Source organism: Peromyscus californicus, unplaced genomic scaffold (assembly GCF_007827085.1).
Source record: "Peromyscus californicus insignis strain IS unplaced genomic scaffold, ASM782708v3 Scaffold_10__1_contigs__length_136768540, whole genome shotgun sequence".
NCBI lineage: Eukaryota > Metazoa > Chordata > Mammalia > Rodentia > Cricetidae > Peromyscus > Peromyscus californicus.
This window is the reverse complement of record NW_026294391.1, coordinates 64324695-64339644: the sequence shown is the minus strand read 5'-3', so window position 1 is coordinate 64339644 and position 14950 is coordinate 64324695. Positions and strand designations below refer to the sequence as shown.

Sequence of the window (14950 nt, the reverse complement as noted above, 5' to 3'; positions counted from 1 at the left end):
GAATATGCTGTTTCTATACTTTCTATTTTAAAAGAATTGGTGTTCTCTAGAACACCAAAAAAAAAAAGAATCTGTGTATCTAAATGGAAAATGGCTGATTCCCTTAACATGAGCTCTGCATATTCTTCTTACAAAAAATTAAAAGACATTAATAAACTAATATAATAATCCTATTAGTATTCATAAATACCAATACTAGGGTTTGAACCTACTGCTTCACACACTACCACTGAGGTATATATACCAGCTCTTTTATGTACTTTTTCATTTTTTAGGCAGAATCCAAGTTGCTCAGGCTGGACTTGCGTATTCTTCTGTCCCAGCTTCCTGAATATCTGGGATTACAGACCTGCAATATCTGCTCCGTCTTAAATTCTTAATAGTCACTATTGTATTACTATTGTTTGAGTTGCTGTGGTCTAGAAACATGAAGAGAAAAAATGTGTTATTTTTAGATGGTAATATAATGTCAAGCTATTATCTGGGATCCGTTCCTATTGGATATGTTTAAAAATTACGTATTTTCAATGTGAAATAAGCCTGCTATTTTAAATAATTTTTTCCTGTGTTTTTCATACTGCTATTCATGAGTTTGCACTTATGAACTATTGTTATAAATACTGTAATTGGTTTTTTTTATTTGTTTTGTTTCAGAAAGGGGGACTTGTTTCTATGGCAGGCGAACCCAATGAAGAATGGTTTGCCCCTCAATGGATCTTGGATACCATCCCACGGCGTTCTCCATTCGTACCACAGATGGGAGATGAGGTACTTGTTGCCCAATAAAAATCCTTTTGCTTCAAGAACACTACTGGGCTTGAGAGATGGCTCAGCAGTTAATAGCACTGACTGTTTTTCCAGAGGACCTAGGTTCGATTCCCAGCAACCCACATGGCAGCTCACAACTGTCTATGACTCCAGTTCCAAAGAATCTAATGCCCTCTTTTGGCCATGGTGGGCACCAGGCATACACATGGTGCACAGACATTCATGCAGGCACATAAAGTAAAATAAACAAACAATAACAGAATTTTTTTTTAAAAAAGAAACAATTAACATTGCTGTGCAGTGGTGGCACATGCCTTTAATCCCAGCACTTGGGAAGCAGAGGCAGGCGGATCTCTGTGAGTTTGAAGACGGCCTGATCTACAGAATGAGTGCCAGGACAGTCAGGACTGTTACAGAGAGAAACCCTGTCTCGAAAAACCAAAACAACAAACAAAAGAATAATTAACATTATTCAGTCTTGGTATATTACATTGGTTTTAATTTTTAACTTGATTTATTATTGAGTATATGTGCATAGTTGAGGGGAACAGAAGCTACAGAGCACAGATGAAGTAGAGGACAGCTCTGTGGAATCATTTCTCTTTCTGCCTTTTACATGGGTTCCAGGAATTCAACTCAGGTCACACAACTTGGACAGCAATTGCTTTTAATGACTGAACCATCTTGCCAGCTCCAGGAAAGTCACATTGTAATTCTGTTGTAACTATATATGTACTCTTTGTGTCTTTGGTCAACTGTGTATTTCTTGAGGAATGTGACTCAATATAATCAATTTTGCATCCTTCGTAGGGGTCTGATATTATGGAGTCAACATAGTAGATGCTAGGTTAACATGGAGTTAAATTTATTTATGACTGATTTCTAAAGTTATGGAAACAGTTGGTTTTAATTGTAATTTTGTAGAAATGAGTGGTACTTTGAGTCCTCATTCAAGAACTAATATTGTTTAAAAAATTCAACCTGATAGAAAATATGCTAAAGCAGGTATGTCCAATCCAAAATATCTGTGAACGTGGTCCAACCCATTTGTATATAATATTATATTGCAAGATCAAGAAGTTGAATCCCTGTGCTAAAGAATAATTACTGAATCTGTGATTGAAGAAACGCAAATACTCATTTATAATTAGGCATAGAAAAATCTAATATAATATTACCAAGTAGAAACTTTTAGTATCTTAGTGAAATTATGGTTACCTTGGAATGTCCTTCCTCTAGTTAGACTGTTTTGTCTGATGTATTGACTGACTAAATATTTAAGCCTTTTTTGTGTGTGCTGGGGATTGAACCCACGGCTGATACATACTAGGCAGTTGTACCATTCTGTTGTACTCTCAGCCCCTGCACACCATTTTTAATTCAGAATTAACTATAGGAATGTGAAATTGTCATTTCAATAAGCGACAGAAAAAAAACCCAAGTAAATAATGAGACCATATATAAATTTGACCTAATGTTCTCTTAAAGAGATCTTGTAGCAGAGACAGCTATCAAATAACATTATGAATAAGCTATCCTTTGCTTATTTTGTTTAGGGATTATTAAAATGTTCCTTTTTGGTGATGTTGACTTTTGGTTATTGCTTGTTTACATTACTATGCTAATAAGTTTCTGATGATTAATGCTGTATTATAAAACTTAAAAAGCCTTAAAATTTTTGACAAAACTGAAATCATAATTTATTATATTTAATGCCTATTTGGAGACACATAAGGTCTGTCGTAAAGTTGAATTAATTGTAGAGGACTTCACAGAAGAAAGTAAGCCTCTGTATACTTTTAAAATCTGATGAGACCCTTCTCTCCACTTCATGACCATGTCTGTCAGTTTATGCCTTGATGGAATCACTGTCCTTGTGTTTTATTAAACTGATTTCATCATATGCTTCAAGCTTATGTATTAGGCTATGACAGTTCTTTGGGGGAATGGAGAAACTATTGTAGTGAATCCAACAGTTACATAGCAATTTGAGAATGTTTTTTAAAAGAGCTCATGAAGGCACACATGTACTGTTCATGTAATCAGTTTCTTAATTACAGCATTACTTAGTACTTTGTCTAGCTGTGAAGCCCTTGTTATTTTGCTTAGAATAACCCTACTGATAAGTGATTGTTTCTCAAAATGCTTCTTCTTAAAGGTCTAACTCAAATGCCAAATTCTGGTTTGCCTTACCTCTTTCTGTATGAGTTTTCATACCTATATTGTGTGTGTGATTGTGTATGTGTTATACTACTTTCCCTTTAAAGGAAAATATTACATTTTAATACCTTATGATAGCATCTAGTACTTTGTGCTATTTTGTCAATATTGAGTATAAAATGAATATATAATAATGTCCTTAGTTTGCATTTTATCTCCTATGATTTTTATTTACTAATATTTAAATATTTTCAATTTCTATGTAGGTTTTTTGTTTTCTTGGGTTTTGTTTGGGTTTTTTTTTTGTTGTTTTTTTTTTTTTTTTTTGAGATAGGGTTTCTCTGTGTAGCCCTGGCTGTACTGGAACTCTCTCTGTAGATCAGGCTGGTCTCGAACTAACAGAGATCCATCTACCTCTTCCTCCAGAGTGCTGAGATTAAAGGTGTGCACCACCACTTTATGTAGGTTTTGATTGATAGAGTATGCTCATGTCTTTTTTTGGCTTTATATAATAGGAATTTATTCTCCCAAACCATTTTGAAAGGTAAAAATATTATAATGTGGCATTGGCAGAACCGTGTTCTCTCCCAAATCTTTAAGGCTGAATCCTTCCCCACTTCCCGTACCTTTTGGTAGTTCTCAGAATCATTGGTGTTTGTCAACATGTGGCCCCAGTACTTCAATTTCTATCCTACCTTCATGAGGCAGTCTTCCCTCTAATTCTCTCTGCATCCTGCTTTCTATCTTCTTAGCTGTACATTCATTTAGGGTGTACATACATCTGCAATGCACTCATGTACACTTAAATTGATTATATCTCCAAAGATAGTATTTTCCAAGTAAGGTCACAGTCACAAGTGTGCGTGTGTCTGTGTGCCTGTGTGTTCGGGTACACTGTTCACCTGCATTTGAGAATTGAGAACTGAAAACTTAGAAGCATTTCATTGAAGGCAAGGAGAAGGGAACTTGCCTTACCTAAGTGCCACCACTGTGGCAGTAAGACCAAAGGATCCAGAGGGGACCTAGGGCTCCTTCATTCTCAGATAGTAATGTCAGCAGCATACCTAATTATAAATTAACCACAATGCTGGGTCCACAGTCTGATGCCTCCTTTATGTGCTCACTTGATAGCATTTGTTATTGGGAAGTACCTTTTTGTCTTCTCCATAAATAACTCACAGTAGGAGTTCTGTCTTACTGGAATGCTATGAGGATTGGTTAGTGTACTATATGTGAAGCATAGTCTCTTACATGAGAACAAATAGAAAAAGTAGCTGTTATTTCCATTTAGCCATTGCTACATGGTGTAAAGTATTTGAGGCATGTCACAGTGTGTCTTATTTACAGATGAGATGGCAGATGTAGACAAATTGCTGAATGGTCTTATTAAATAAAAAACACAGAGCCAGATATAGGGGTGAAAACCTGAGAGATCAGGGAAATAGGAAAAGCCACAAGCTAACCTCACCTCACTAGCTCTGCAGCTTCCAAATAGCGAGCTACTTCCTGTCTACCCATACCTATATGCCTTGCTGTTCTGTCATCTGATTTGCTCTCTCTGCCCATCTACATCACTTCCTCTTCCTGCCTAGCTCTATACTTCCTGTCTGTCTATGCAGACCTCCAGACCTCCATGGTTAACTAGTGTTGGAATTTAAGGCCTGTGCCATGTCTGGCTCTGTTCCCAGTGTGGCTTTAAACTCAGAGATCCAACCAGATACCTGCCTGCCAAGTGATAGGATTAAAGGCGTGTGTTACCATTGCCTGACTTCTGTATAGTGACTGGCATTTTCCTCTGATCCTCAGATAAATTTTATTGGGGGACACAGTATATTGAGGGTGATAGTACATCACCACAGGCAGAGAATTAGAAAGGTAATCAAGTTGCCCAGATTTGCATATAATTAGATGTTAGAGTCACAGCATACTGGTACAGAACTTTCAGAACCTCAGCATCTCATGCTTTTATGAGAACTGGTCTACAGGATTCTGCTAAAGATGAGAAATTGAATTCCTTGGGTTATCTTGCTCATACCTCATTGTATATTTTAAACTCTCCTAATATGGTATTTCATGTTACCTTATTCTATTTGTTTATATCTGTCAACATTCTGAAACCACTGAGGAAAAGAAACTTTCCTCAATAAATATAGACAATAGTAAATACTATCTTTTAAGAAATTGAAATGTCTTACCAAGTGCTTGAATTCCTTCTGTGCTCAGCTAGTGCTGACATAAACTCTTGCAACAAACACTCGATTTGTCTTCATATCAATACTGTATGCAGTTGTTTTCCCAGGTGCTTCACACTGAAGAAAAAAAAATCATGGATGTACACAAAACTGGTTGCATTTCCAAGAACTGTTTAAACTCATAAGTAGCATTCTATCATTGGATGTAATAGCTTTCCCTATGGTACTTTCATGAATGCTTGGTTTGGGTTGATTCTCCAGTCTTCATCACCTACATCTTCGTGCCCCAGTTCTCCTCTTGTCCCCTTCCGCTTTTAGCCCGTTCTATTTAATGTCACAGGTGTTCTATTGCCCTCCCCTCCCCCGACCTTGAAACCTCTTTTTCCCCTCTCATAGACCTCTCTTTTCTTCAGTTGACTTTTGCAGCTGCTTGGGAGAAAAAGACTGCATATATTATTTGTGCATTGTGAAACTTGGCACAGGGTTAGATAGACATGAGCGTTGAATGAACTTCATTTGACCAGGAAAAGTTTTTAAAAATTATAATTATTTTATGTAAATGGAAGAGGATGTTTAGACAGTATATATTGGGAAGTGTAGAGTTAAAATAAATATGACTGTGTAATACATTGTTTTCTGTTTTAGCTTATTTATTTTAGGCAAGGACATGAAGCATATGTGAGAGCTGTAAGGAAATCAAAAATATATAGTGTTAATTTACAAAAACAGCCATGGAACAAAATGGATCTCAGGGTGAGTTTGCCTAATGGACTAGAATATAATCAAAGGGTTTGGAGACTAAGTTGCGTTAAGCTTTTTTTTTTCTTCTTCTCAGTTTCATGGGTATTTTGATGGTATTGTATTTGCAAAATTAATTGAGGCATGGTATTTTGTAGATTGGATAATATATAGTTCTTAAAATTTGTATGCTAGGGTATAGTGATTTATACCTATGGTCCCAGTTCTTTGGGAAGCTGAAGCAGAATTGCTGAGAAAGTGAAGCCAGCATGGACTACATGGTGAATTCCAAACCTTCCTAGGCTATAGTGTAAGACTCAGTATCAGAGAAAACAAACTGGAACACTATTTTCAAAAAACATCTTATGGGGCTAGAGAGATGGCTCAGTGGTTAAGAGCACTTGCTGAGGACCTGGATTCAGTTCCCAGCACCCACATGGCAGCTCATAACTATCCATAACTACAGTTCCAGGGGATCTGATGTTCTCTTCTGGCCTCCACAGGCACCAGGCACTCACATGGTATACGTACATACGTGCAAGCAAAGCAATCATACACATAAAATAAATCATTAAACAATTCTTATGCTGTGTGTTATCTTATTTGCCCTACTTTTCTGTAAGCTTTGGGTCCTCATGTTGTTACTGTTTCTCAGCTACAGAAAAGCAGACATTCCATAGTTTGAATAGTTTCCCTATCAGCAATTGAGTACATTCCAGAGTAAACTGTGTGTACTACAGACATTCTCAAGGTTCTGGTAGTTTTGAGATAGGTTAAATAACATAAACCACAAGAAACTTAAAGACTTGTATTCTGTGGGATCATCTCTGTTGATGTAATATCCACATTGCTTTATAACATCAACTAAAACAGAGAGTTGTTACTGTTGAGGAATTTTGTCAGTTAATATGAATTTATTCTTTCTCATACATAAAATATGTATAGGCAGGCATAAGTATGTATTCCTATTTGAGTTTTTTTTTCTGACTTAGAGGAAAACAAAGGGCAGTTTTACTATGATTTTGTATGGAAAATTAAGAGTTGCTGTTTGTTTATCTTGAAGATAAAAGATGTTCAAGTAGATATTTAGACATTTGCAGATAAAATAGTAATGTTTTAAGGTGTTAAAATATCCTGTCAAATCATCTTTACATGATCATCTCTATTGCCTGCTCATCTGTTTAGAATCAGATGAGAATTGAGTACTCTTCTAGAACCAAGGGAATGGATAAGATTTATAATGTCTTATTTCTAATCACAGCTCTGTGGTTCTAGGAAATTATTCAGGGATAGTATGTGTAAGATATAAGAGCATGGTCTTTGGAGTAAGACCTGAATTTCAGCCCTAGCTCTCCTATATGCTGATGTATACTATATCCAGAGAGATTAGTTTTTTTTCTTATTTCTTAAATGTGATCAATAAACTGTAAGATTGTGACATAATGCTCTGTCTGAAAATCTGTCATCTCAAATACATGTACATATAAATCTGTATGATTATTTATTAATTTTGCTAATAGGGTGGGTGTTTTTTAACTAGACAGTATCACAGTCCCCGTGAAGTTTGATTTTTTTTTAGTAATTTTTCTAAATTTTGAGATTATAATATAATTACATCATTTTCCCTTCTCTTCTTGTCAAACTCTGCTGTGTACCCCCTTGCTGTTTTTCAAATTTATGACCCCTTTTTTAATTGCTGTGAATATATATATATATACAATCTGCTCAGTTTGTATGTTATATGTGTATATTTCAGGACTGCCCATTTGGAATTAGAGGTATCCTATGTGCACATAATTAATGTGCTCTTCCCTGGAGAAGACTTTTTCTCCCACTCTTAATTGCCTGTAGTTCTTTTTCCAGGGTTGAGGGCTGTTCAGTATTAAGGTTCAACTTAATGTAGTTCTTACCATTTGATGAATAGTCACATGATTTTGTGATTCAACAAGTTATAGTGTTTTATTTGTATATATTTAGCATTGATAAAGAAAGAAGCCAGCAGTTTGAGAGTGGAAGGGACTTGGGAGAGGTTGAGGGAAGAAGAAAAAGGGGAGGAAGTAGTGAATTAAATTTTAATTAAAAATAAAAAAATAGAAGTAAAATACCTTTAAATAAAAAAATAAAAATAAAACTTCATGATTGCAACTGTTACTATATTAGACACTAAATAACATTTTAGTATTCAGAGAATTCTTAAATTATTCAGGTAATAATGAAATGTATTAATAAAAGGTAGTCATTTATAGAAAAATAATGTATTGGTGCTTCCATGAATAGGAGCAAGAATTTGTTAAGATTGTAGGAATCAAATATGAGGTTGGACCACCCACGCTATGCTGCTTGAAACTTGCATTTTTGGACCCCATTTCAGGCAAAATGACTGGAGAGTCTTTTTCTATTAAGTAAGTAGCTGTTTCTGATTCTCTGTTTGTTTGTATGACTTTTAATACATTGTCACTAATGTATTTAATATTCAATTCAGAGCTCAAAAGCAATGGGAGGGGAAATACTGTAGCACTTCTATGTAGTTTGGAATTCCAAAGATCTGAGTTTAGTTCTTGGTTTGTTGCTCTGTATATTGTATGATATGAATGAATGAACTGATCCCATGAGCAAAGCAGGTTACTTAATCTGCTCATGTAAAATGGACATGCCTGAATGCTGACACTTTCTTTAGAATTGTAGGAAATCAGACAGATGTTTATATAGTATGTTTGAAACTTAGTAGTTGGTGTTTTTTTGTTACTAATAATAGGGATAATAAGTAAATAACTATTTGTAGGATTTAAATTTAAAATTGAAGGGAATGAAAAAAATATAAATCCATATTTTTTTTGAGGCAGGGTCTCATTTTGCAGCCCTGGCTAGTCTTGAAGTTTCAAGATCCACCTGCCTCTGCTTCCCAAGTGCCAAGGTTAATGGTGTGTGCCACCACACCTTCTGATCCATTTTTTTAAAATTTTGATGAAGATCTTCATATTAAATTTTTAAAGCCTTTATTCATATCTTTTTATTATTTAAGTAAAGGCATTTCTGGAGACCATGGAGCTTACAAAATTATGCTTAATGACCTCTTTGTCAAGTATTTATCCTTGGAAATGGAGCAAGTGATAAATACTATATTACAGTATTAAATGCTACTGTGCTTTCTTTTCTATGTAGGTATCATGACATGCCAGATGTCATTGATTTCCTTGTGCTACATCAGTTTTATAATGAAGCCAAAGAAAGGAACTGGCAGATTGGTAAGTATAAATTGTCACTCATAATTACTAAGCTTGAAATACAGTATTAACCCTGGTTTAACAAAAGGAAATTAGTTTAAGATTTAACTGAACAAAGAAGTCAAATTTATAAGATGAGCAAAAAAAATTAAACATAATGTCAAGTAACTTTGATTTTTTTTTTTTTTTACAAACGGTTCACCCTTGTACCTCATTTCACACTATATGGTTTTACTTGCCTATGTCCAGTTGTAATTTAAAGATATAAAATGGAAAATATCAAAGTAATAACTCAAAAAATTTTGTTCCTCATTCTGCATACTATAATGAATTCTTGCACCATCACATTCCTTCCCTGGGATGCCAGTTTTTCCAGCAAACATGCTGAACCCACCTTTACTTCTCAGCTGTGTCTTCCAAATGCTCTGGGTATTATAGTGCTTAAATTCCAGTACTTAATGGTGTCATAGCCTAATATGTGACAATGCCTACATTATTCACCACACTTCATTTCACTGTACCAGCTCCCATAATCACAAAAAGAAAGGATGAGTATAATACAATAGACTACTAAAGAAAAACCATATCAGAAGCTTTTATTACATTATATTATATTTTAATTGTTGTTTTATTATAGCATACAACTTCTAATCTCTTACTATGCCACATTTATAAAATTGACCATAGTTGTGTGTCAAAATGCTAAACACAAGCTACTTCTGTGTTCAAAACTATGTATGCATGTGGGTGGGAACAGAGCTCATTTTGTTTTAATTTTCTTAAATTCCTTATAGGTGATAGATTCCGCAGTATAATAGATGATGCCTGGTGGTTTGGAACTGTGGAAAGTCAGCAACCTTTTCAGCCAGAGTATCCTGATAGCTCTTTCCAGTGTTACAGTGTTCAGTAAGTATAGCTCATTTGTGACTCTGATAAATACTAAGTGCCCTACAATATCAATTTTTTTTCACCTGAAATTTGTTTTCCAAATAGATCATTGTATTCTTTCCTGTGGATTAATTTTAGATATATTCTTGATTACAGCATCAGCAAAGAAGCAAAGCTGCCTTAAAAGAGTGGGCTTCTGTCTTCTTAGCTTTCTATTGGTAGCATATTTTCTCTGTCAGTGGCTTATTACTATCTTTATATAAGCAGAGTTGTACTTTCCTGAGTACTATGTTGCTTTTTTCTAAATTTCACCCTCAAGAAATCATGCAAATTGTGTTACTGCATGAAAGGCAATGCTTGGGAATCTGATTTGCATCTTCTTCTTTTGTTGATAGCTGGGACAATAATGAAAGAGAAAAGATGAGCCCCTGGGATATGGAGCCAATTCCAGAAGGAAGTAAATATACCTTTAAAAATTAACTATAATTCTTGGGAAAGCAGAATGACAGCAGTCTGATGTTGGAAGCTAATGGTTTTGTAATTTTTTATTTTGTACCTAGCTGCTTTTCCAGATGAAGTTGGTGCTGGTGTTCCTGTGTCCCAGGAAGAACTGACCGCTTTGCTATACAAACCCCAGGAAGGAGAGTGGGGGGCTCATTCTAGAGACGAGGAATGTGAACGAGTTATTCAGGGCATCAACCACCTTCTTTCCCTGGGTATGGTGAATGCAAACATAGTAGGAAAAGAATGGGGAGCTTGGAAAGGCAGCAGAATTTTAAGTTCTACACAAAGAAATATTGTTTATTACAGTATACTTTACATTTAATTCAACAAGCACAATGATTTTTGTTTAATGTTAACATTTTATGGTTTTGGCTAAAGTAGTTACTAATAAAACTTTTTCATCACTCTGGGGGCCAATAGTGAAGGCAGGCATATAAGTCTCTTTTTCTTTCTTGAGTCATTTTGGCTCTCTAGCTATTTCCTGAGCCTGACTTTGGAAGGGTTCCTTGGTAAAGACAGTGGGTGAGTAATGTATTTTACCCACATTAATAGCTATATTTTCTAAAATATATCACTGGGAGAAGTTCAGCATTTATTCAGGAAAGACATAAAAAACTGAAAGTTGGCACATTTCTCATTTAATTTTGTTTCATTTTATCTAATTTGAACAATCTATCATGCATGATTCAAAGATACTATGTCCAAAGAAAAAGCGACATTAATTTATATAATTAGGTATATTGCACTATGTGAATATTCACTAACAAGAAATGCTGTTCTCTGTAATAGCTGGGTATTTTTTTTTTCTTTTTGGTGATTTTTGTAGATTTCGCCAGCCCTTTTGCTGTTCCAGTGGATCTCAGTGCCTACCCCTTGTATTGTACTGTAGTTGCTTATCCAACTGACCTCAATACCATCAGACAAAGACTTGAAAACCGCTTTTACAGGTTTGTTTTGTTTTATACTTTATTACAGAAGTCGTAGTTTTATGTTTCTTGTGCCTTTTTAAGATCCGTTTTTTTTTTATGTCTGATATAGTCATCCAAAAACATGCTCCAGAGTTCCTTACATTTTATCATACTAGCAGACTAAAAATCTATATGGAAAAAAAGAGTAGAAAACATAAGTAGCACAATTGTGTGAAACACAAAAACTACAGTAAATTTGTTTATTCAGTGCAGATTAGGTAGTAATCTAATGTATCATCATCAAGATGCTACAGAGATAATGCAGCACATTTAAAATCCTCCTTGGGGAATTAAATAATGACTAAATTTAATTGAGATATATATATATATATATATACACACACTATACACACACACACACACACACACACACACACACACACAGAGACACCAAGTTATTTGTTCTTTATTTTAGCTGAGGAGAAAAATTATTATAAAAAGGTTCTTGGTGCTTTACACTAACTGCAGTATTCCGTGAGCTAGTTAGTCTGCCTCTGGTACTTGAGAAATGGGTGCAGTTTATAAAATTGGTATTATTTCATTTGATAATATGTCAGACATAATTAGGTAGAAATGTGTTATTTTCCACACTAAAGTTCCTTCCTTTTCTTTCTTTCTTTCTTTCTTTCTTTCTTTCTTTCTTTCTTTCTTTCTTTCTTTCTTTCTTTCTTTCTTTCTTTCTCTTTCTTTCTCTCTTTCTGTCTCTCCCTCTCTCCTTCCTTCCTTCCTTCCTTCCTTCCTTTCTTTCTTTCCTCCCTTCTTCCCTTCTTTCTTTCCTTTGTCCTTTTCCTTAAACTACACATGATTTTTGATTTATCAGTGAACTTTTTGGTTGTTTTTTTTTTATTTTTATGTGTGGGGGCGTGGCATCACACCTGTGGCACCCCACACATGTGGAGGTCAGAGGACAGCTTTCAGGAATTGGTTCTCTCCTTCTACTGTGGGATCTTGAATGTTGGGATCAGGTTTTCAAGTTATCCACTGATCCGTGCTGATGTTTTAAACATGCATAAGTCACACAATATATATGTATCACATACATGTATTGAAATACCTTTGACATATCGTGATAAAATGACTAATAGTCTAATAATGCATATTCTAGGCATATAATTCAGATGTATCAGGCCAAGACTAACAGGATTTTTTTTATTTCATAGGAGAATATCAGCATTAATGTGGGAGGTACGCTATATTGAGCATAATGCTAGGACTTTCAATGAGCCAGATAGTCCTATAGTTAAAGCAGCCAAGATTGTGACTGATGTCTTACTTCGATTTATTGGGTAAGATGTGGTGTTATCTTCTACAGAGACTAACATTCTATTTTTTAAATATTGGAATGTATTTTGCCTTACTTATCTTGTTTCTTAGGGATCAAAGCTGTACTGATATTTTGGATACTTACAAGAAAGTTAAAGCAGAAGAACTAAACAGCAGTGATGCAGAGGAGGTACGGACCACAGCTTGATGATTATGACTGTTTCTTTTCTGGTATTTGGGGCACAGTAAATATTAGTGTATACTATAATTGATTATGAATAGTGAAAATTTTAGGAAGGTGGCTGAACATCTGAATCTTTAATATTAACATCTTGTGACCTGTATTCAAATGGTATGTACCAAAATTTAATGATGTGCTATATACAAGGCATTGTCAGAGATAGGTAACCAGTCATCCCTTGAAACTTGGTCCATTTATATAATGAACAATCAACAACTGGTTTCTAGCCCTTCAAAAATAAGACAAAGCACTCGCATTTTATTTTATTTGGTGAGTTTCTTGTGTGTTTTTTGTCTTTTTCTTTGCATTCAATATTTTAAAAGAATGTTTACTTAGAGCTAGGCAGCGGTGCTGCACGCCTATGACCCCAGCACTTGGGAGGCAGAGGCAGATAGATCTCTGAGTACTGTGGTCTGCCTGATTTACAGAGAGAGTTCCAGGACAGCTAGGGCTACGCAGAGAAACCCTGTCTCGAAAAAAACAAAAAGAAAAAAAACTGTTCAGTTGATGCTAATTTTAGTAATGATTTTTTCCAATATTGTATGTAAAATAGCAAAAGATCTTTAAATTATGCATTTCAATGTCTAAATGTTTAGTAGATGCATGGAGTTGCTACCTCATTCCTTTTTGGAAGTTTTAAATACAGTCAATCTTTTCTGAATGAATGAAATTAATCCTCTCAGCAAGACCATCATGTACCACTAGCTAATTCAGAATGTTTAGTAGAAAACAGTTCATCCGAGAGATAAAATAAAAAATTCAAATATGCTAGATCCTGTTGGAGGGCCATAAGATACTTTTCATGTTTATTTTGGTGTAGCTAGTCTTTGTTGTCAGACTTTCTTTGGACCACCAGCTCCCAAATAATGACATGGAGACTTATTATTGATTACAAAAGGTTGGCCTTTTGCTTAGGCTTGTTCCCAACTAGCTCTTATAACTTAAATAACCTGTTTCTATTCATCTATGTTCTGCCACATGGCTCTTTACCTCTCCTCAATTCAGTGTGACTGACTCCCTCCATGTCTCACTGGCATCTTGTTTCCTGCCTCCTGCAGCGCCAGATTCTAACCCTGAGTTCCTCTCTCTGCCCAGAATCCCGCCTAGTCTCTCCTGCCTAGCTATTGGCCATTCAACTATTTATTAAACCAATTAGAAGGCGCCTTAGGCATAGGCACATCTTTACGGTGTACAACATTTTGTTTGCATCATTCATCTTTAAAATGGTGAATCTCATGTGATACTTTCCTGGTAAAAATTTATCTGACTATAAAATCATGTATTTTAATATACCTAAATGCTATTTATACAAGTAATATGGAAAATGTAATACACTGGTTAGATATTAACCTATTAAAAATCAAGCAAAATTGTTTATTTTTTCTTAAATTTTTTTTCTAACCATTAACATAAACATATTTTAATTTAGGATTTGATATAATAAGAATTTCTCCACAAACTCGCAGTGTTTTGCTTAGACTAGAAATTTAAGGTAAAGTTTTAACAGCTTGATTTAATTGGAAAGTAATATCTATAAGTCCTGATCTCATTTCTCCTGTGTGTTGTGTAGTTATTTTGCCCTTCACCAGTGGTGCCTAGGTCTTGACTTTGGGTTGACAGACTTATCTCTCAGAGACATAGTTAACTGAATTAGGATAAATTTATAATTCCCTAGGGAAAATGTACTAATTCTTGAAATAGCAATGTTTAATTGGGAATACTTCCCAATTCTGGCATATCAGATGAATGAGTCAAATAGAATAAGGTTTTTTTTTTAATACTCACACTTATTTGCCTACAGAGTTCACCTTTTTCCTCATTTCCTGTTCTAGTTTAAAGGGAAAGCCTTTTCAGTTCTCCCAGTGTGTTTTCTAACCTGTCCACAGCGTACTGCCAAAGTTGGAAGTGAACCTCCCTCCTACATTTGCTCTGCTGTCTGCTCCAGTGAAGGAAAGTTAACTGTCATTGTCTTTACCATTCACTTGTGACCGTCTGTTTACTTTT

The 14950-nt window shown here is 35.0% G+C and overlaps 1 protein-coding gene across 2 annotated transcripts in view; it reads left to right on the top strand.

Moving 5' to 3' along the window:
- Nucleotides 1–14950, top strand: part of Brwd3 (bromodomain and WD repeat domain containing 3) — a 106616-nt gene that overhangs the window by 73783 nt on the left and 17883 nt on the right. For both annotated transcript variants that reach the window (XM_052734768.1, XM_052734761.1), the window contains exons 24-33: nucleotides 655–768; nucleotides 5766–5873; nucleotides 8136–8260; nucleotides 9021–9103; nucleotides 9877–9988; nucleotides 10366–10427; nucleotides 10531–10686; nucleotides 11301–11421; nucleotides 12603–12728; nucleotides 12817–12895. In XM_052734768.1, the coding sequence (XP_052590728.1) occupies nucleotides 655–768; nucleotides 5766–5873; nucleotides 8136–8260; nucleotides 9021–9103; nucleotides 9877–9988; nucleotides 10366–10427; nucleotides 10531–10686; nucleotides 11301–11421; nucleotides 12603–12728; nucleotides 12817–12895 (1086 nt within the window). The remainder of the gene's footprint in view (nucleotides 1–654; nucleotides 769–5765; nucleotides 5874–8135; nucleotides 8261–9020; nucleotides 9104–9876; nucleotides 9989–10365; nucleotides 10428–10530; nucleotides 10687–11300; nucleotides 11422–12602; nucleotides 12729–12816; nucleotides 12896–14950) is intronic.